We start from the raw sequence: 20,439 nt of genomic DNA, 5'->3' as shown, positions 1-20,439 counted from the left end.
GGCTGATCCAGAGGTTGAACGTTTCATGAAAACCCTTGGAAAAGCTGTAAGAACCACACATATCGAAGGAAAACCTTGGAAATCTGAACTGCACACTTTCCTTCAGAATTACAGAGCGACACCGCACAGCTCTACGAAATTACCTCCTGCTACTGCATTGTTTGGCCGCTCCATTAAAACTTTCCTACCTGAACTACCTGAACATTCACACTCATGTAGTGATGCTATGATGAAACAAAATGACCAAAGAAAGGATGAAGAGGTATGCAGATGTAAATAACAGGAATGTGAGAGTGGCTGGAACAAAAAAGTTTACTGCTGCCGGGGTTCAGGAGCCGCTCAAGGGCCCCTGAAGGAAAATTATTGTTTGCAACTCATGGAACTGCTAAAAATTGCATTCAATGCTAGCAAATCTAAACTGGTTACAACTTATAATATAAGGCACACATCATAAACTTGAAACAATGAAAACATGCAAATGAACCTTGTATGGTGAACAGTATTGAACATCATGTTTCGGGTTGTTTTTTTTTTAGACGAAATGGAAAAGCGCATTTACGCATAAAAGCTTCCACATCCCTGAAATAAGAAACCATCCAATATCAACGTTGGGAGACACTGTGCTTGTGCGACAGAAACCGGGAGGGAAGCTGTCAACACCATTCAACCCAAAACCTTTGACTGTATCTACAAACAAGGGATCCATGATAACTGCTAAAAATGAGGAAAGATCTATCACCAGGAACTCTTCCTTTTCCAAACGTATTAACAATACACCCATGTTGCATAATACCAGAGATGATCCACACTTGAAGAAATACCCAACTCATGACAGACTTGCACCAACAAAACTAAAGGACTATTTGTGTAGATAGGGGAACAATAATCCCCTGGCTTGTTTTGAAGGCTACATAGTCTTCAATATATTACTTCATTTTATTCTGCATGTTATGCAATCTGATTAAAATTAGCTCTACTGGACTACCAGTAGATTTAACAGCATTGCATGGACTCCCATGTCCAGGTAACATTTCATCTATAAATAACAATTTAAATATCGACCCATTACACTTCGCCTTTTATAGCGTTATTCAGGAGCATACAGATTCTAAAAATATTGGGCAAGACTATTTATGCAACAGACGAACTTGTTGATCTATTTCAACATTAAAAAACAGGGGGAAAAGTGCAGTAATAAACTCTGGATTGTATACTAGTATAAACAGATTATATGGCTATACCATCATGTTTTGAATTTTTCCATCTTGAAAAAAATTTTTTATATAAAATTTTATATTGAAATTAGTTTCCGGCATACTTCGTAATTCACCTGAATCATTTCGTATACCCTCGGTATAATCCTGAATGTTTTCAAATCACTGGCATGATTTTGCAAGTAAGGTTTTGATTGGTCGAATGAAAGGTCAACTGACATGAGCTCCAACTGGGTGTTGTTACATCCACATGTAATAGTGGAGCTAATTTTAATTAGATTGCATGTTTTGGTTTGTTATTCCTAAGACTTTTGTTGATTATATTGACAGTTTAGATGTATAATGAATAACTTTTGAAAGACATTTTGGATTCAAACTCTTTAAATATATTATAAGGAATACAATATAATATAAGGAATAAGAAAGACTTGATTTAAAAGACTAATCACATTTCATGAAACCTAAGTATATATGTTTCCAAGATTCTTTTATTTGTCTCATACTACAGATCCATTCTGAAAAGAAAAGAGGGATGTAATGTTAGAAATATGATTCCGCATTTCCTGGGGTACGAACCTGTATTCCGGAAGTGAGTCCGGTTTTGAGAAGCACATAGAATAAAAGCATCGGAACCAGCAAGGTTTTTATTTGTATGTCTAGTATAATCGACCATCATCGGTCACACATATATTACACCATCTAAAATATAAAAACAGTCTCAAAGAAAATAATATTATCACTTGGTTATCGTGAGTGGTCGTTTGTGCTTGAATGTACCAATAGGCCTAATAGTATGCATATAGAATAACTAGAATTCACTACCCATGTTGTTTTAGTATGAAAAATAATAACCCTGTTTAGTTAATTGGTATTGGTCTTGGCAGAACCTTGACAAAAACACCATTGAACATAGACTCAGTTCATATTTCCAACATAAAACCACATGATGATTTGGACCCTCGTGGTGGAAAGATTAAGTTTATAGAATGCATCAAGTCACTTTTGACTAAGATGAACTAAAGTTTTCACCTACGTGTATAAAGGAAACAGTTTACTTATGACTGGATATGACAAACTGAAATCAATGATACAATGAGTTTACTCAAACCGATCAGGTAAGTAAGATCAGTGTGCGATTTTGAGCAGAGTCCGGGAGCCAGAGGCTCACAAAAATCATATAAGACTCTAGCTTGGCTGGCATACGATCCTGCTTGGCTCGCAAAAATCATACAAGACTCTCTAGCTTGGCTGGCATACGATCCTGCTTGGCTCGCAAAAATCATACAAGACTCTCTAGCTTGGCTGGCATACGATCCTGCTTGGCTCGCAAAAATCATATAAGACTCTCTAGCTTGGCTAGCATACGATCCTGCTTGGCTCGTAAAAATCATATAAGACTCTCTAGCTTGGCTAGCATACGATCCTGCTTGGCTCGCAAAAATCATATAAGACTCTCTAGCTTGACTAGCATACGATCCTGCTTGGCTCGTAAAAATTATTTGTACAAATTACATTGATTCTTCGAAATGACACAGTCAACATATACAGTGTTCGAGATTACATTTTTTGGCCAGTATCCCAATTGGATACTAACATTTCAAAATCTGGTATCCCACCTGAGAATTTAGTATTATATGGCATCCCGGTGGGATACTGGGTTCTGGAAGTCCGGTATCCAAAATTAAATTCTGGTATCCCCGGGATACCATTAATCTCGAATAGTGATATATCTTAAAATCCTGTGAAACCACAGTCTTGAACAGTAATCTTTTCCATGGTTTCCTGCAAAACATTTAGTGTATCTTCTGTTCTACTGGAGATGCACGGCACGGCTCGCTGGGTTCATGGCAGGCTCTAAAGATTTGCAAACTTTATGTTTTTATGACACTTTAATTTTTAAAACCAAAATCGCACACTTGAGATGATTGTGTAATTTAATGCTGAACACAATCAGCTGCAGTAGATGAAATAATTTTATACTGAGCTCAATGATCCATTATAAAAATAGTCCATAATATATACATTTTAAATAATAATACCCTATTATCTAGTGTTGTCAAGATGGCTTTTGAGTATTTTTAAAGAAGTTATTCTTCTTAAAGTCTTGTGCTTCCTTCGACTCTAACAGATCTGAGGCAGTTCCAATGTCTGACTTGATGGCCGTTATCAGTTCATCTGAAAACCAATTGAGTCATCAAGTTTAAAAAGAACAATAAAAGATCTATTCTAATTAAAGGAATTGCTGTTAAACATTTATGAGCATAAAATCATTTATCAGTTTATGGATGGATTCTATATAAACTGTTCCAAAATTTTACAATAGAACTACAGAAATTTAACTTGTACCTATGGCCAGTATAGGAACCTAAAATGATTATAATTAATTACCAGGAAACATTTTGTTTTCAAACTCTTGATTAGCGAAATTCTCACCAAGTGACTTGAACGTGGTCATAGGCCGAATGTAGCCCAACATGACAGTCTTCAGTACAGAGCCGTAGAAGTCTTCTTTGAACACGTTCATAATGTGAGTCTCCTGTAAAACAAACCCATCACAGATTGTAATAAGAATCAGAGTGAGCTGCTTAATGATACACAAACGCCTGTCTACAGAAAGAGAAAGGATTGACTACAAACCAACACCTGTCTGGAGAAAGAGAAAGGATTGACTATACATCAACACCTGTCTATAGAAAGAAACAGTATTGACTATACACCAACACCTGTCTAGAGAAAGAGAAAGGATTGACTATACATCAACACCTGTTGATAGAAAAAGACAGGATTGACTATACACCAACACATGTCTACAGTTCTAAAGAGACAGACTTGACTATATACAAACACATGTCTACAGAAAGACAGGATTGACTATACACCAACACCTGTCTATAGAAAGAGAAAGGATTGACTATACACCAGCACGTGTCTATAGAAAGAGACAGGATTGACTATACACCAACACCTGTCTACAGTTCTAAAGAGACAGACTTGACTATATACAAACACATGTCTACAGAAAGAGACAGGATTAACTATACACCAACACCTGTCTATAGAAAGAGAAAGGATTGACTATACACCAGCACGTGTCTATAGAAAGAAACAGGATTGACTATACACCAACACCTGTCTACAGAAAGAGACAGGATTGACTATATACAAACACCTGTCTACAGAAAAAGACAGGATTGACTATACACCAACATATGTCTACAGAAAAAGATAGGATTGACTATACACCAACAGATGTCTACAGAAAGAGACAGGATTGACTATACACCAACACATGTCTACAGAAAGAGACAGGATTGAATATACACCAACACATGTCTACAGAAAGAGAATGGATTGACGATACACCAACATATATGTCTACAGAAAGAGACAGGATTGATTATACACCAACACGTCTACAGAAAGAGACAGGATTGACTATACACCAACATGTCTACAGAAAGAGAATGGATTGACTATACACCAACACATGTCTACAGAAAGAGACAGAATTGACTATAAACCAACACATGTCTATAGAAAGAGACAGGATTGACTATACACCAACACATGTCTACAGAAAGTAAAAAAGTAAAGTTTGTTTTATTTAACGACGCCACTAGAGCACATTGGATGTCATTCTGACACTGTGTTTTAGAGGAAACCTGCTGTCACCAAGAGGCTACTCTTTTATAACAGGCAGCAAAGGATTTTTTATTTGCGCTTCCCACAGACAGGATAACACACACTACAGCCTTTGATATACCAGTCGTGGTGCACTGGCTAGAGCAAGAAATAGCCCAGCGCAGTCTACAGAAAGAGACAGGATTGACTATTTGTTTCTTACCATGGTCTTTTTAGTGTTTTTGTAGAATGGATTCCAGCCGATGCTCATCACCATCTTGTAGACCTCCCCACTGTCTACATTCGCCCAGCCATAATATACTCCACATGCTATGTCTTCCGGAAGTTTGTCAACAACATGTTCGGGGAAATTGGCTGAAACAGAAAAGAATAATGGTATTAAACAATGGCTAGTTTGTTTTTAACATACAGTCATTTTTATTCTTGTGCCACATTGTTTACAGAAAAATCGGATGTCAGCGTCGCTCAACAGTTCTACAATGTTATCGTTACTAAGCTCTATACATGTACGTACATCTAGACCGGGAGCCCATGCAGGGCCTTGAGCTTAACAAACTGGTTACTAATATCTGAGTACAAGGACAGTTAGGGAGTACCATGAGACACACAGAAATGGGACCCACCTGCTGCGTGTAAACCCTGGGAACCCATAAATGAACCCTAAAATTGGTCTAGCTAAAAAATTGGAGGTACCAATCAGAACCACTTCCAAACTGTGCACACTGCCAATCTTACAGTAAGGTTATATGTGACAGACAAGCCAACCGCTGCAAACTGTGCACACTGCCAATCTTACAGTAAGGTTATATGTGACAGACAAGCCAACCGCTGCAAACTGTGCACACTGCCAATCTTACAGTAAGGTTATATGTGACAGACAAGCCAACCGCTGCAAACTGTGCACACTGCCAATCTTACAGTAAGGTTATATGTGACAGACAAGCCAACCGCTGCAAACTGTGCACACTGCCAATCTTACAGTAAGGTTATATGTGACACACAAGCCAACCGCTGCAAACTGTGCACACTGCCAATCTTACAGTAAGGTTATATGTGACAGACAAGCCAACTGCTGCTAAAGGCTCCCCAGACACCCCCAAATTTGGGCCAGCTCAAACACTGGAGGTATCAAGTAAAACCAAGTTTAAGTGAATAAGTGTAAAATGACCCATGCCAGACAAATTGTCTGCTGTGTTGGCCCTGCCAGACATCCCTAAATATTCACCCCTCTGTTCTCTGCAAGAATTGGTCTAGCCTAAACATGTATTAGGGGCTGACCATAATTTTCAACATTTTCACAAGTGTACAAATAGTACACTTTTGACCAACCCCTCCCTCCCTCCTAAAAGTGTAAATCCCCCAAATGAAAAATGTTTATTGACATTTTTCATTTTCAAAAAGAGTGTACGCTGGCCTCTTAACCCCCCCCCCCCCCCCCCCCCCCCTACGTATGGTTTGTACGCTCGTGAAAATGTTGAAAATTATGGACGGTCCCTTAGTGATACCAGGAAAAAACACTTCCAATCTGTGCACTCTACCAATCTTACAATGAGGTTATATGCAACAGACACGCCAACTGATGCAAAAGGTCCCACCCCAGATGCTCCCAAAGGGCCCCAAAATTTGGGCTAGCTCAAACATTGGAGGTACAAGGTAAAACCAAGTTCAAACGAATTATTATTTTATTTTCCATAACATTGTATAGATTTATCTAATATTACTGACATTAAACATACTTTAACCTACAATTAATTTGGCCATTGTCAGATAAATAATTAAGAGGCCATTTAGCATATTAAGAGTAATCATGTGTTTTTGAAAGGTATCCTCAAGTAACCATGAACCGGCCTATTAATGGGAACTGGCTTCTATACAAGCACATTGTAATGTACGATCAATTTGATGAAATAATGTTTTACCGTGTTCACTTTATTGTCAAAATCAACCAACAAATGTTAATATCCATGATAATTTCTGTTGTGAAGAGATTAAATGCATGTCGTAGTCTAATGTTGATATTCTTCAGCTATTCCTGTAAACCGGGCTATTGTTTTCAAGAGTGACACATGTCACATGACGTCACCAAAACTCTTATGCAGTCAGTGACGTAGGAAGGTGCCAAAAAGTTGGGGGGGGGGCACAATTTTATATTTACACACTTTTACACTATTATAAAGCAAATATAAATCAGTGCCTCTATGTACATTGTTCATATTTGGCACCAAAATACACCTCAACACGATGCATTTATATATGTTAAAAAAATTAATGTAGGAAAAATATTTTTTATAAAATCGCATTTTTCATGTTCGGGCTGTACATAACGATATCCCGAACATCACCCGAAAACAAAAACAGATAGGCCTACCGAACGTTAATGCGATTTAAAAAAAATATATTTTTTTCCTACCTTTATTGTTTTAACATATAGTCATACCTCGTTACAACGACCATCGTTACTGCGACATTTACACCATCCGACCACAAATTGTCGGGAACAAACGTACATCAGTGTTATTCTGTTTATTACAACGGAATTCACACCTTCCGACACCGACAGAGCAAATTAGGAACAAACGTGCATCCGACGTCTGAAAACTGTAGCATATTGGCAGTACACACACAACCACTTAGATTCCTTGATCTCATAGTGAGCTGACTGTTATATGCTGTCCGAGCTACCGATGTCTGCGAAATCTGTAGACATGTATTGCTTTTGCAAATAAGCCTTTAGTTAACCAATTAAACGATTAACTTTGAACAATAAAATCTTCTATTTTCATATTTTGTAAATGAAACGGGTACCAATCGCAGATGTCTGTAACCAAGTAATGATTAGATTGACAATGAATGCGCCTCGTCGGGTGTACTACGGTCCAAACTGATAGGGAAGTACCCCTAACGGATTTTCTCCTTTTCCTCACCAATCGAGGTAGCATTACAATAAATAGACAAATGCGACAAGTCCAAAATGTCCAAACTAACGTCCGATAAGAATGAGCTATTTTCTGAAGAATCATTACATGCTGTCGCCATGCTAACCTACCGAGTGGAATTCACCTGATGCTACGTCACAGGTCAGATGCGGGTCAAATTGACTGGATCAGTGTTTTTTCCCCGAGCGTTTTACAAAAAGTTTCTTTATTAATAATTGGGGTGGTATTTTTCTTTTTTATGGTTAATAATGTAATCTTTATGTATTTTTTTAATATACTGTGTATTAATAATGTGCCATGATTGTTGACCTTTAATATAGTGCACACAGTGCAAAATGGTGGCCATGTATACACTTCCCTATATAATAATAATATAAAAACTATTTTGATATCTACTTATCTTTTCCTCATTTGTGCACTTTGTTTTTGGGAAAGTTTTCTTAATTAAACACTTGTAAGTATTTTGATGTTAGGGTTCAATTGTATCCAGATTCCTTAAGAACAAGTCAAATGTAAATAGACCGGTTTATGGGGTAGCCCGGTTCACAGTTTTTTACGATAATTAGGGCCTACTGTTAAAATAATACTCCCGTAAGAGGCCCCATTGTCAAACGGGTTCAAAAACATTGTTCTGGATATGTTCTGCATAATTATATACATTATTTGGTAATTACAAACAATAATACTTTTAAACATTATATATGGGTCCAAAACGGTTTGGGAACAAACATGCACCGGGGACGAAACGACCTGATACCATTTTTATTTCCGTGGCATTAAGTTCGAGCACTGTTATTGCTTCCACCATGCATGAACTAGTCTGAGAGAGAGAGAGAGAGAGAGAGAGAGAGAGAGAGAGAGAGAGAGAGAGAGAGAGAGAGAGAGAGAGAGAGAGAGAGGGAGAGAGAGGGAGGGAGGGAGAGAGAGAGAGACAGAAAGAGTGAGAGTGTGCGTGCGTGTACGCGTGTGTATACAGGGCTATGGTAAGGGAAGCTAGAGGGTAATCATTTGACAAAATTAATACCATTTGACAAAATTAATACCAGTTGGAATTCCAAGATCTTTGCTTCCTCTACCAAATCCTTTAATAACGGTTCCCTCCGCAAAATATGGCAAATGTGAAGAAGACATTGCGAACATTCGCCAAAAACAAATGTTTTGCCTGTGGAACATGCGTCTGATTTAGTTTCTATAAAACAGTTGTAATCAATAAGTTCAGGGAACCTATCTTGGGTAGTTGTATAATCGAGGACATTGTTTAGGGTCTCACCAAACAATTCATTTTTAAGGGTGAGAGTTTATTATAATTATCTAAGTACTTGGATATAGGCACGTTAATATGTTATCCAATCCAATCCATTATCTAACTTTCCGGGGCGGGACATAGCCAGTGCGCCACAACTGGTGTGCTATCCTGTTTGTGGGATTGTGCATATAAAAGATCGCTTGCTAATAATCGAAAAATGTTGCGGATTTCCTCTCTAAAACTACTGTACATAGCCTATGTGTTAAAATTAAATGTTTGACATCCAATAGCTGATGATTAATAATTAAAAGTGCTCTAGTGATGTCGTTAAACAACTTCTTTCCTTTCCTTTTTTCTTCCTGATCTCCGTATTTACTTTTGTCTCGTATTTAAAACCATCTGTAACCACGCAAGAAATAAAACTTAGATGATTCCAATACATGATACTCTACAGATATAATTAAGAGTACAAGACGGGGTGGGGGCATAGTTCTGGAGCAAAACCTCAAATTCGTGCAAAAGTGGAGAGATATTCGTGAAAAATTAGCTAACCTGAGACAATTTTACTATGTATTTTCATCATTCTACCCTCAAAATGAGTTGTAATCCATAGACAAATGTGTAGTAATTTGTTTGGGGGTGGGGGGGGGGCATAGAAATGCTAAAATGAATAAATGTTGTTATCCACATTCGGCCCTTTTCGTTTAATTCGGGCAAAACGTTTGTGACAAGCCTGCCGCCGCCCCCCCCCCCCCCCCCCCCCCCACACACACACACAAAATGGGAGCCTGTACGTCTATGTTCATAGAATATCAACTATACTAATTTTGCATATAAATTAAAAATAATTGAATGTGAAACATGTACTTTTTGTCATGGAGGAAAAGCATCTGTGGTTCAGTTATTTTGGGATGTAAAAATGTTCAGAACTTCTGGAATGATTATATATATATATTGGTTATTAAAATCATGTAAGCATATATCGTATGTAATTTAAAGCTTTCACTTGAGACAGTGATATTTGGATGTAAAGATAATATTAAAACAGTGACTATTTCGACCTGTTATTATTAGCTAAATACTTTATATATAAATGTAAAATACAAAGGGTCCAGTTAAATATTATGTTAAAAATTTATTTATTTTAGTAACAGGGGGTGTCAATGGGGTGTCGGGGGGCTCGGTCGACCCCTCTCCCCACCAGTGATTTTTTTTTTTAAATATTCGTCAACGCTTCGCGCCCTCGTGTGAGACACTTTATGCCTCACCATAAGCCTAGACGACCCCCGTCCCCTCTCAAAATCCTGGCTACGGGCCTGAGTAAGAAAACCAAATGGTCAGTGTATCATGCTCACTTTGAACAGACCTAATTTGGTAACATTCTGTGTGCAACTTCTTGTTCCCAGAGGACCACGTATTGTGTATGGGTAACTATATTTACGTGCCCCTATCCACGAAGGTTCAGGCACGCCCACTGCGGAATTAGCCTCTGACTTCGCCAGTGACTGACTCCGGAGCAGGGGGGGGGGGGGGGGTAAGTTTGAAGTGGGCGGAATTTGGAAAAAAGCCATTTAGTAAGCGCGGACCGACTAGCAGACACTTCATAAACAAGAAGTAACACCGAGTGGGAGCCGTGTTCTGATTGGCTGAATTTCGATTCCTCGGTGAAGCCTGTTTTTTACCTAAGTTTACAAAGAGTACTGCATACCGATACATGTCTGGACTCTAAAATTTTAGCCAAAAATGGTTAAGACTGCTCGGCCGAAAAGTTTTAAGGTGATTTTGAGCAATTGAACGGGCGCCAAAACAAAATGCGTTAGACTATTTATAAAAAAATAAACATAAAAATTTTGAACTGGATTCCAAAACATTTAAAGTCTAACTAGCCCAATAAAAGAGGTTAGTACTCACGGAGGTAAAGGTTGTTAGGAGGTTGGGGGCTACGGCGAGCCGATGAAGTCGGTGGCGTCCAGTAGTGGACCACGTATTAATAATGTAGACATATTATTTTCTATATATACTAGTACATATATATCGATCTCCTTTGCGTATTTTATATATTTATGTACGTCGTTCATAGAATGGAAAAGAGGAATGGAATATGTGTATCTTGTGTGTGTGTGTGTGTGTTTGAGAGAGAGAGGGAGTGTGCGTGTGTGTGTGTGTGTGTGTGACACACATACACAGAGAGAGAGAGAGAGAGAGAGAGAGAGAGTGTGTGTTGTGTGTGTGTGTGTGTGTGTGTTTGTGTGACACACACACACACACAGAGAGAGAGAGAGAGAGAGAGAGAGAGAGAGAGAGAGAGAGAGAGAGAGAGAGAGAGAGAGAGTGTCTGTGGAGGGAGGGAGGGAGAGATAAATGTTCGTTTTGTTTAATGACACCACTGAAGCACATTGATAAATTAATAATTGGCTATTGGATGTCAAACATTTGGTAATTCTGGCTCGTAGTCATCAGAGGAAATCCGTCACATTTTTCCTAATGCAGCAAACGCAATGAATTAATATTAACTAGCAGGCACTGTTGTTTCACAATAATGCGGATGGCACGGTGTCACCGTATGTCAGTAATTCAACTGGTTTACAAAATATTTATTTCCCTTTATATATTAACAGATGGGATTGGTTCACAGGCTTAGCCTGTATTAAGTACTCTCTACATTTTACATGCGGATACATGTTTACATACCACAGACTTGCATAGTAGACTTGAACTAAGAGGAAGAAAAAAGAGAAGAGGTAGAGAAAAGGGTTTGTGTGTAGTGAGTAGAAAACTGCAGAACGTTTACATTGGGCAATTTCTAGCATAAAATTAGTGTTAACTTTAGCAGTTATGTATTGTAAAGTAATTTTAACCATTTCTTCATTTTTTTTCCCCACTAAATTCAGAATTTTCCAAATAAGATCATTTTATAATTCAGATGTAAATAGTTGGACATGAAATTGTTTCTTTGTTCATTGTACAGGAGACAGTAGAGAATGAAATGATCTGTATCTTCTATAGGATGCCCAAAATGATTTTGTTTATTTAATTTACTTTTGCAGCCTTTGGAGAGAGAAAAAGTAATGTCTAAAGCAGTTTTCAATTGCTGTTAATTTCATTATCAGTGGAAATCATGGAAAGTCATGACTTTTATTGGTAAATAAGTGTATGAACCATGGTTAAAATAATTAACTTTTCTTAATATAAGTACTGAAAAGTGGCATATTTATATTTATTATATACCAGTGTAAGATATTACTCATGTCATAACAAACACTCACTATTTAACTAGTGTAATATTGGCGTGACGTGAGCGTGACGTATATCACTCGCCGACCTAATTCGTAGGAAAATAACGTGTAATCTCAAATACATTTATGTTAATACAGACTTAGTGAAATCAGAATTCCTATCAGGTTATGCATTTTGTATACTCAAATTAAATTATTTAGATTAAAACATTAGAAATAGTGCAACACAATAACACTATCATTTCTTATTTCATGTAAATGTGCATGAAAAAGCAGTTATATTTCTACTTACATGTAACCCCCCCCCCCCAATATATTTAATATTTTAAATTTCCTTTTTTTTTTATCATTTGAAAATTTAATATTTATTTCTGTAATTTTACGTATATTATTGATTTTTTTATTACGTGTGTGTGTGTATATATATATATATATATATATATATATATATATATATATATATATATATACAGTCAAAGCTGTCTTAAGCGGTCACACAAGGGAGTAGATAAAATTGGCCGTTAAAGACAGGTGACCGCTGAGTACAGATTGCTACATATTATATGGTCTTTAAAACATTTGTTGTTGTTTCTTGTTTTACCGTCTGTACTGCTAATCAACGGATGCGTGCTTCACAGTTTTGACATGTCGTCTCTTTCAGAAATAATGCAACTGGAATGTATTAAATTAACCGTTCTCAACACGTTTGTTTTCTTTTTCCATTTAATTATTTAATTCCTACTTCATGCGGTGTATTATCATAGTAAGTGAATCTACAAATGTCAAGCGTAGCCTGCCCAGAGGCAATTAGATGCATGCCAGAATCATACTTTTTTAATTGATACGCAATAGAGATGTCGGGACTGAATGGGTATTAGTATTCCTGAAGGTGTGAAGATCGGTTATTTGCTGCACCTTATCGCTGTTGTTAAAATACCGTTTTTATATAATAGTAAAATTTTACTGTGGCCACTTAATACACGTATTTTAGCGATTTGGGATCCGATTTAGGCGGCCGCTGGCCGCGTTAGACAGGTCACCGCTTATTACAGGTGCATTTACATTATAAATCTTTTGGGAGAAAAAGTGTCCGCTTAAGGCAGGTAACCGCTGAGTACAGGTGGCCGCTAAGACAGGTTTGACTATTTATTTGTATTAACTTTAATAAATTTTGTTTATTTGTTTGTTTTTTGTTGTTGTTTTATTTTTCATTCAAATAATTTATTAAAAATAAATATTACGTTGAAAAATGTGGTTGAATTTACACTACTCTGCAAACGAATCATTTGTGGTTTTAAACACGTATACACAGTGTATGAACGGAACTGTATAGTTTGTGGTTCTAAGTTGTGATCAAGTATAGCAACGATCGGTCACTTGCAGTTATCAAGATGTTTACCGGTTATCTTATTATTATTATTTAAAATTATATTCATTTTATGGGGCTATAGTGAAGCGATCAATGATATAAATATATAAACGCTTGATTTTTTTTTTTTTTTTTTAAATTTTTAGTCAGTTTTATATGCAAACGTTATGTAGCGTTACACAGGGTTGGGTGGGTGTATTTTATAGCGCACTTTAATTTTTACTTTTTTTTACTAATATATATATATATATATATAAACGCTCAGTCACGGCGACAATGCAGGCAGTTACAGCTAAGATAATAAATCGACTTGAACTGCGTATCTGCGCTTTCCCAAGAGGGGTTTTTGGGTTGGTTTTTTTAAAAACAAAATAAACTTTAAAAAAAAAAAAAAAATCTCTCCCTGACATAAACGTACAATATGTTACTGAGAACACACTAGTTTCACAGGCGTTAGGAAAGACCCAGACAAGCAACCTGGAAATACACGACACCGGTGCTAATAGACTTCCATCGAAGATCACGTGTCTATGACGTAGTTGGCCAGCGTGGGCGATTGAAAACGCACTTTACCATTTTCCGGTTAGTGTTTATGTAGTTTATTTTGCACTGTCCACTGTTTTGTGAAGCTCAAACGAGAACTATGTAACAATACGATAGTTTTATAACGAAACTATTTATAGACGTAGGTTAACATTTTATGAAAAATTATTCGGTTTTTTTTTGTCTACCTCGACAAGTTTTGTATCATGCAATATGTTGAACGCAGCTTCTTTGGATGCAATGTCATGTTGTATTCATGTTTAGGGCCGTACCTAACCATAATTTAAAATCAAGGCACAGTCTTCTCTCACTAGACAAAAAGTCGAATTTAATACGATGGCTATTTGTCCAGAGCTAGAAAAGCGGTGTTTTGAATGCGAGGTAGTTTTGTGTTGTGCTTTTCTATCTTTTTAAAAATAAAATGTATGACCTTTACTCTTAATGTTGAAATGAAAAGCATTAAAAATAATATGTTGATAGGGTAATAATGACAAAAGCGCGATTCATACGGGAAAACGTCTACATTAAATCAGATGTACCAAAGAGTTCACGTGAAAAATAAACAATCTGAATGTAAAACGAATCCGACGCCTTTTTTCATACTATGAAATTTACAACAAATTATTTATTTAGGCCTATGAGCCGATTGATTTGTATATTGTAGGCTATACAAAAATAGTTGTGTTTTTTTTGGTTTTTTCTTTTGTTTTTGTTTGTTTATTTTTGGGTTTTTTAATTTCCAAAACACTTTAACGTTTCTTCTTATGTCAAACCGAACTGAAATTATTTACAAAAAAAAACTAAAACATTTTTATAGAATGATGTGACGGACTATAGTAATCGAAAGTGTAACCCCATTAAGTAAGCTATTCAGGGTTTCATACGGGGGGGGGGGGGGGGGGATTTACCCCCCATGATTTTGACAAGGGGGGGGATATCCCACCCATCAATCTGCAGAGCAGTGGGGTTTTGTAAGGTAATTTTTAGCTCTTAGCATAACATTTTCTAAGAAAATGCTAGGTAGAGAGAATATGTTAATTAGCAAATGCTATTTATCTAGCTGTTTTGCATGTTTTGCCCCCAGATCCCCCGCTCACGATGCACCTATTGCGCGCGGTCAGGGGCTTTGCCTCCTCCGTCGGTACGATCCTCCCCATCATTTTTTTTTCTGGCGGAAACCCTGCTATTAATACAGGAAATTTGAATGTGATGTCTTATGAAAGAGAGTCAAGTTGTTCTTTGAGAAGTCTGATACTGGACTCGCTTGTTTAGCAGAGTTGAAACCAAGCTTCCCAGGACCATGGTCATGGTGTTGGGTAGATTGATTTGTTTTTGTTTTGTTTTTCTGTTTTGTTTTTATTGGGGGGGGGGGGGGGGTGTAAGTTTTAGGGTGGGGTTCAATGTGTAGTTTCCAGCTGTAAATCATTTAATCAAAGTGGAGGGATTATGTGTAATTCCAATAATATTAAAATCTTTGATGCGTTCGTTCACATGCTCGTGGGCTTAGTCCATGGCCATGACGGACAAGCATGGACTATTGTTCTTTGTTTTCAGGCTTTTGTTTTGCATTATGTACAACAAACTGACACTTTTAAAATTCCTCATGAACTGTTCAAACTCGTTGGCGCAGTGGTTATGCCATTGGACTGCAGGCAGGTAGGTACAGGGTTCGTAGCCTGGTACCAGCTCAAACCCAAAGCGAATTTTAATGACACAATAGGTAGGTGTAAGACCACTACATCCTCTTCTCTCTCACTAACCACTAACAACTAACCCACTGTCCTGAACAGACAGCCCAGATAGCTGAGGTGTGTGCCCAGACAGCGTGCTTGAACCTTAATTGGACTTAAGCACGAAAATAAGTTGAAATAAAGTGAATGAACTTGTTGTTGCAGCTGCATCATATCTTTAATATGTATAGTTTGTATGGTCTATTGAAAACAGCTACGACTGTCTGTGGCCACTATTTGTCTAACGCTTAAGTGAAGACAGTCTGCTTGAAGGAAAGAACGCACAAACTGTATGGTAAAAGGTTGCGTTTTTAAACCTCTATCAGGTGAACAGAACTCATAAATTAGAACACAAATACAGTGGTCCATGCTTTGAAACACCCGTACAAATAAATACATGCATTACTAATTCATTCATTCCGTTTGAACTTATTACCAATTAAGGTTCAAGTACGCTGTCCTGGGCACACACCTAAGCTATCTGGGTCCAGGACAGTGGGTTAGCTGTTAGTGGTTAATAAGAGAGAGAAGAGGGTGTAGTGGTCTCGCACCTACCCAATGAGTCGTTAAAACATGCTTTGGCTGGGAGCCGGTACTGGGCTGCGAACCCTGTACCTACCAGCCTGATGTCCGATGGTTTAACCACGACACCACTGAGGCCGGTTATTACTGTTAAGACTTTGCCTTGTGGCAGAACAATCAATTTAACATAAACAAAGCTTTGAAATATGGTCTCTTAGTACCGTACATGTGTGGCAACTGAGATAGGTGTTATAAGCTAAAAAAAAAAGAGAAAAAAGTAGTGTCGGAAATAGAATAAAACTGATTTTCATCGATTATGTCTTTCATATTAAACTCACAAGTAAATACTTTGTAAATATATATTTAATGATACTAATCTAATTTACTATTTACTTGTTTGGGTTCTCATTGATGTACAAAGTGGTGTTTACTCTTGAAATTAAAAGAGATGTCAGTAAACAGGTGAGTTGTGCACTTTATTATAACAGACTATAACACATTTTGATAGCCATGTGTTAATATCATTTACAAACTTAGAATTTAAAACTGCAAGTTAACTGAGTATTTTGAATTGCAGCATAAATTATTAATTATGATCAGCATAATTTTAGTGAATATAAATTCAATATAAGTACATTTCTATCCATCCACCCACCAAGCCATTTATCTGTCTGTCTATCCAACTGTCCGTGTACATGTATTAACTTACTGTTTAACTGATTACTTACCAGTCCATCCATCCATCCATCCATCCATTCATGTATCCATCCATCCATATTTTCACAGGCATAACAATCTTCCGCGGAAATCCGTGGATTTAAAAGCCATTTAGGTCGTTTCTGTGAATCGTCCAAATCCAAGGAGGTTTTTTTTGGGGGGTGTAAGTACCTTTATTTTGTCACTCAGATGGTCTAAATACATTTTTCTCAATATTTCTAATCTGCTTTCGTGCTGTGTTGGGTTACTTCACGCTTTAGACCTACCCCCTCACGGCCTTTAGCCCGTGTACTGTCCGCTTCGCGCACAGTTTGCAAAGCTTTCAGCTGATTTCATCAAGTGTCATTGTCATGCCTGTTTCCATCTTTCCATCCATCCATCCATCCATCATTCCATCCATCCATCCCTCCATCCATGTATCCATCCATGTATCCACCCATGTATCCACCCATGTATCCATCCATCAATCCATCATCCATCTATCCACCCATCTGTGTTTGTTTATTGATTGCTGTATTTTAGACAAGTGTTGTTTCCGATATGAAGGGTCCTCATCTGGTTCTCATCTTGCAGGGATTACTTGTACCCAGTGGTATGTATAATTATCACTCTCCTTAATTACGGTTTTATCATACATTTATTTAAATGTCGACCGCACCCACCCATCCACCACCCCTTCCTCACAGTGACTCAGTAATAAGTAATAATTTTTACAATGGTCTCTGTAATGTAATGTTTTCTAAAAATAGTTCATATGTTAAAATAATCCTTCTTATGTGTCCATATGGGACAGGGCTATTCCACCCGAGGGTACATAATTTGTTGTCATATTATGTACCCGAGGGTGGAATAGCCCTGTCCCACATGGATACATAATGGAGGATTATTTTCCTCACATCCAGTAGATAAAAAACAAGCATTTTGGGAAAAAACATGAAAAATCTACATTTTGTATTTTTTATCTTACAATAAAATAATCATAACCATTGAAAAGATCGTACCCAAAAATGGTTTCTATGAAAAGTATAAACTGAAAATTATAGTACATGTATAATTTCATCATGACAGCAGGTTTCCTTGTTTTTATGAAATATGAAAAACATTTCTTGCGTTATTTTGCCGTTTATGTGATGTCACCCAATGTTAATATCAACTCAAACAATAGAAGTTACGTAGTCATGCAAGACCGATTTATTCCGCATGGGCTGACATCATGGAATACGCCTGTCTTGCATGGCTAGGGATGGGAGAACAAATATTATCCAGGTGGGAGTGTGTGTGTGTTCTACAGACAGACAGACAACTCTTTTTACGTGCCCCTATCCACTAGGGTTCAGGCACGCCCACCCCAGATTCAGCCTCTGACTTCGCCAGTGACCGACTCTGGGGTGTTCTACATGAATACTCACATTCACATGAACCTTTTATAAACATTAGCAACTCCCCTGGAGCCACTAATCTATCAAGTACAGTAATTGATATAAGAGATTTAGATGTCACTTCATGCGATCAATCATATACAGTTGGATTAATGCTTGTGGTATTGGTTCTTCATCAGTGAGGCATTCATCAGTAGAAGTAGCACACAATGTGGGCAGGCTTTGTTGCACATGTCATGCTCCGACCAACTTTTGACAATCACATTTTCTGATCGGTTTCTGTCACTGCGGCTAACCATAACATGCTGATGGAAACAACTTGGCTTGATTTGGCTAAAATAGTTGCAAACCAGACCGTACCATAATATGGCAAAATAACATAAACAAATATAATTAAATGAGAGTGCTCTTCCTTGCATGGGTACTCGAGTCTTGCTCGACTCGCCCCGTGCCCAAGTACTCAAGTACTCAAGTACTTATGGAGTCCCTGCTTCCAGCAAGTCAGGAATGATGGGATAATGTTTTGTTTACAGTTGTATTTAATATATCGCTTTTAAACACTGAGTGCAATGTCACCAACACGGGGTTCCCACGGGACTGAGAAAACAGGAAAAATGGTTTTAAAAAATTCCCTGAAGGGAAAATTCAGAGAATTTGACATTTTTTGTCTGATTTAGGGAAAATACAGGGAATTGTATTTGGGTGTAATGCAATCTGGAAAAATGTTAGGGAATTGTGTTGAGTCCTATATTGTACATACATGGATATGCATACAAAATCATGTAAAAATGTAATAAACCTAATATATTGGTGTTATGGATTCCTTTGTCGTTTTCTTTGAGGGTATTGAATGATAGCTACTGGTGATTTCTAGTGTATGTTTAAAAAACGATCTCTTTATTTTAATTAAAAAATTACAACCAAATAGTTGCTATTGAAATGTTTTTGTTTGATAACTATGAATGCATATGTTAGTTATGAAGTGTCACCATAGTACGTTTGTTTAAATGTCAATAAATGTAGTGCCGTGACCTTAATTAATTTACATCTAATTTGCAAAGTTATTAAATTCTGAAAGTATGTGATCTAAAAAATATCACATACGTGTACTTTGATTACACTGGATATGCTAGAAAATATATGTGATATATATATAATAATTTAAAATTTGTAGTGGATGGACAATGGTCAGCGTGGAGGAGACTTATGGTTGGTCAGTGTCTACCCAACTGTGAGAGACTGGTCTTTGTCCAGAGACAGTGTACAGGCCCCGCCCCATCAGGAGGGGGCAAGCCATGTGTTGGGGTGGACAAGGACACTGTTAAAGAAATATGCACGGAAGGACTTTGTTCAAAGGGTATGGAAAATAAAACATTTGTGTCAAGTCACACAATGGCATAAAGCTTTCCATTTAGCTAAAGATTTGTGACTTAGATTATTGTGGTGGAAAAGCTGAATTTTCAATTATTTAGTTCAATAAGCTTTTGACTGGGCCACTTTTGGGGGAATTAGGGTCATAGGCCACACTTATGCAAACATTAGACCCATGTTACTGATGGTGATGATTCTGGAAATCTTTTAAATTTGCCAGTCTTTTGTATTTTTGGACTAGATTTTTTATATCCAAATCTTATGTACCAGCCTCCTAGGAAAACACAATGATATGTCGAGTATGCCATTCGCGACTTAAATGTTTGAAATGCTACTTAGTTTGCCATTTTGTCATCAGATTCAGAAAAATGATTTCAAATAGACATGTCCTCAAGGCCTATCCAGTTTACCGGTAAATAGTAGAATCGGGCTAAAATGATCTTTCTGTTTCCAACGACCAAACATCGCCAAGAAAAGTATTTAAAATACACATTTTCACAAATCAGATGCAAAACAACAACAAACAAACAAAAG

General features: G+C 37.2%; 2 protein-coding genes across 2 annotated transcripts in view; one reads left to right on the top strand and one right to left on the bottom strand.

Annotated features, from left to right (window-relative positions):
• Positions 1 to 1,844: 1,844 nt before the first annotated feature.
• On the bottom strand, positions 1,845 to 8,968 carry LOC121373326 (riboflavin kinase-like). The gene is made up of 4 exons (XM_041499898.1): positions 8,836 to 8,968; positions 5,059 to 5,210; positions 3,648 to 3,750; positions 1,845 to 3,389 (listed from the first exon to the last, which is right to left on the bottom strand). Exons 1-4 carry the CDS (start codon positions 8,963 to 8,965, stop codon positions 3,271 to 3,273), a joined length of 504 nt encoding a protein of 167 aa, XP_041355832.1. The 5' UTR covers positions 8,966 to 8,968; the 3' UTR covers positions 1,845 to 3,270.
• A 5,231-nt stretch (positions 8,969 to 14,199) lies between these two features.
• The window catches only part of LOC121373322 (coadhesin-like), a 29,632-nt gene continuing 23,392 nt past the window's right edge, over positions 14,200 to 20,439 (top strand). Inside the window, exons 1-3 of the mRNA XM_041499892.1 lie at positions 14,200 to 14,225; positions 17,678 to 17,747; positions 19,709 to 19,891. Of these exons, the coding sequence (XP_041355826.1) occupies positions 17,696 to 17,747; positions 19,709 to 19,891 (235 nt within the window). The 5' untranslated portion in view covers positions 14,200 to 14,225; positions 17,678 to 17,695. The remainder of the gene's footprint in view (positions 14,226 to 17,677; positions 17,748 to 19,708; positions 19,892 to 20,439) is intronic.

Source organism: Gigantopelta aegis, chromosome 5 (assembly GCF_016097555.1).
Source record: "Gigantopelta aegis isolate Gae_Host chromosome 5, Gae_host_genome, whole genome shotgun sequence".
In the NCBI taxonomy this organism is placed as follows: Eukaryota; Metazoa; Mollusca; class Gastropoda; order Neomphalida; family Peltospiridae; genus Gigantopelta; species Gigantopelta aegis.
Note: the sequence above shows the minus strand (reverse complement) of the source record. Positions and strands in the feature narration are given on the sequence as shown.

Coding starts and splice junctions, on each gene's coding strand:
- LOC121373326 (XM_041499898.1), bottom strand. CDS start 8,965: ATGTTCCACAGGCAAAACATTTGTTTTTGGCGAATGTTCGCAATGTCT. Junction 5,211..8,835: donor AGATCTTGGAATTCCAACTG/GTATTAATTTTG, acceptor TTTCTGTTTCAG/CCAATTTCCCCGAACATGTT. Junction 3,751..5,058: donor AAAACACTAAAAAGACCATG/GTAAGAAACAAA, acceptor TTTGTTTTACAG/GAGACTCACATTATGAACGT.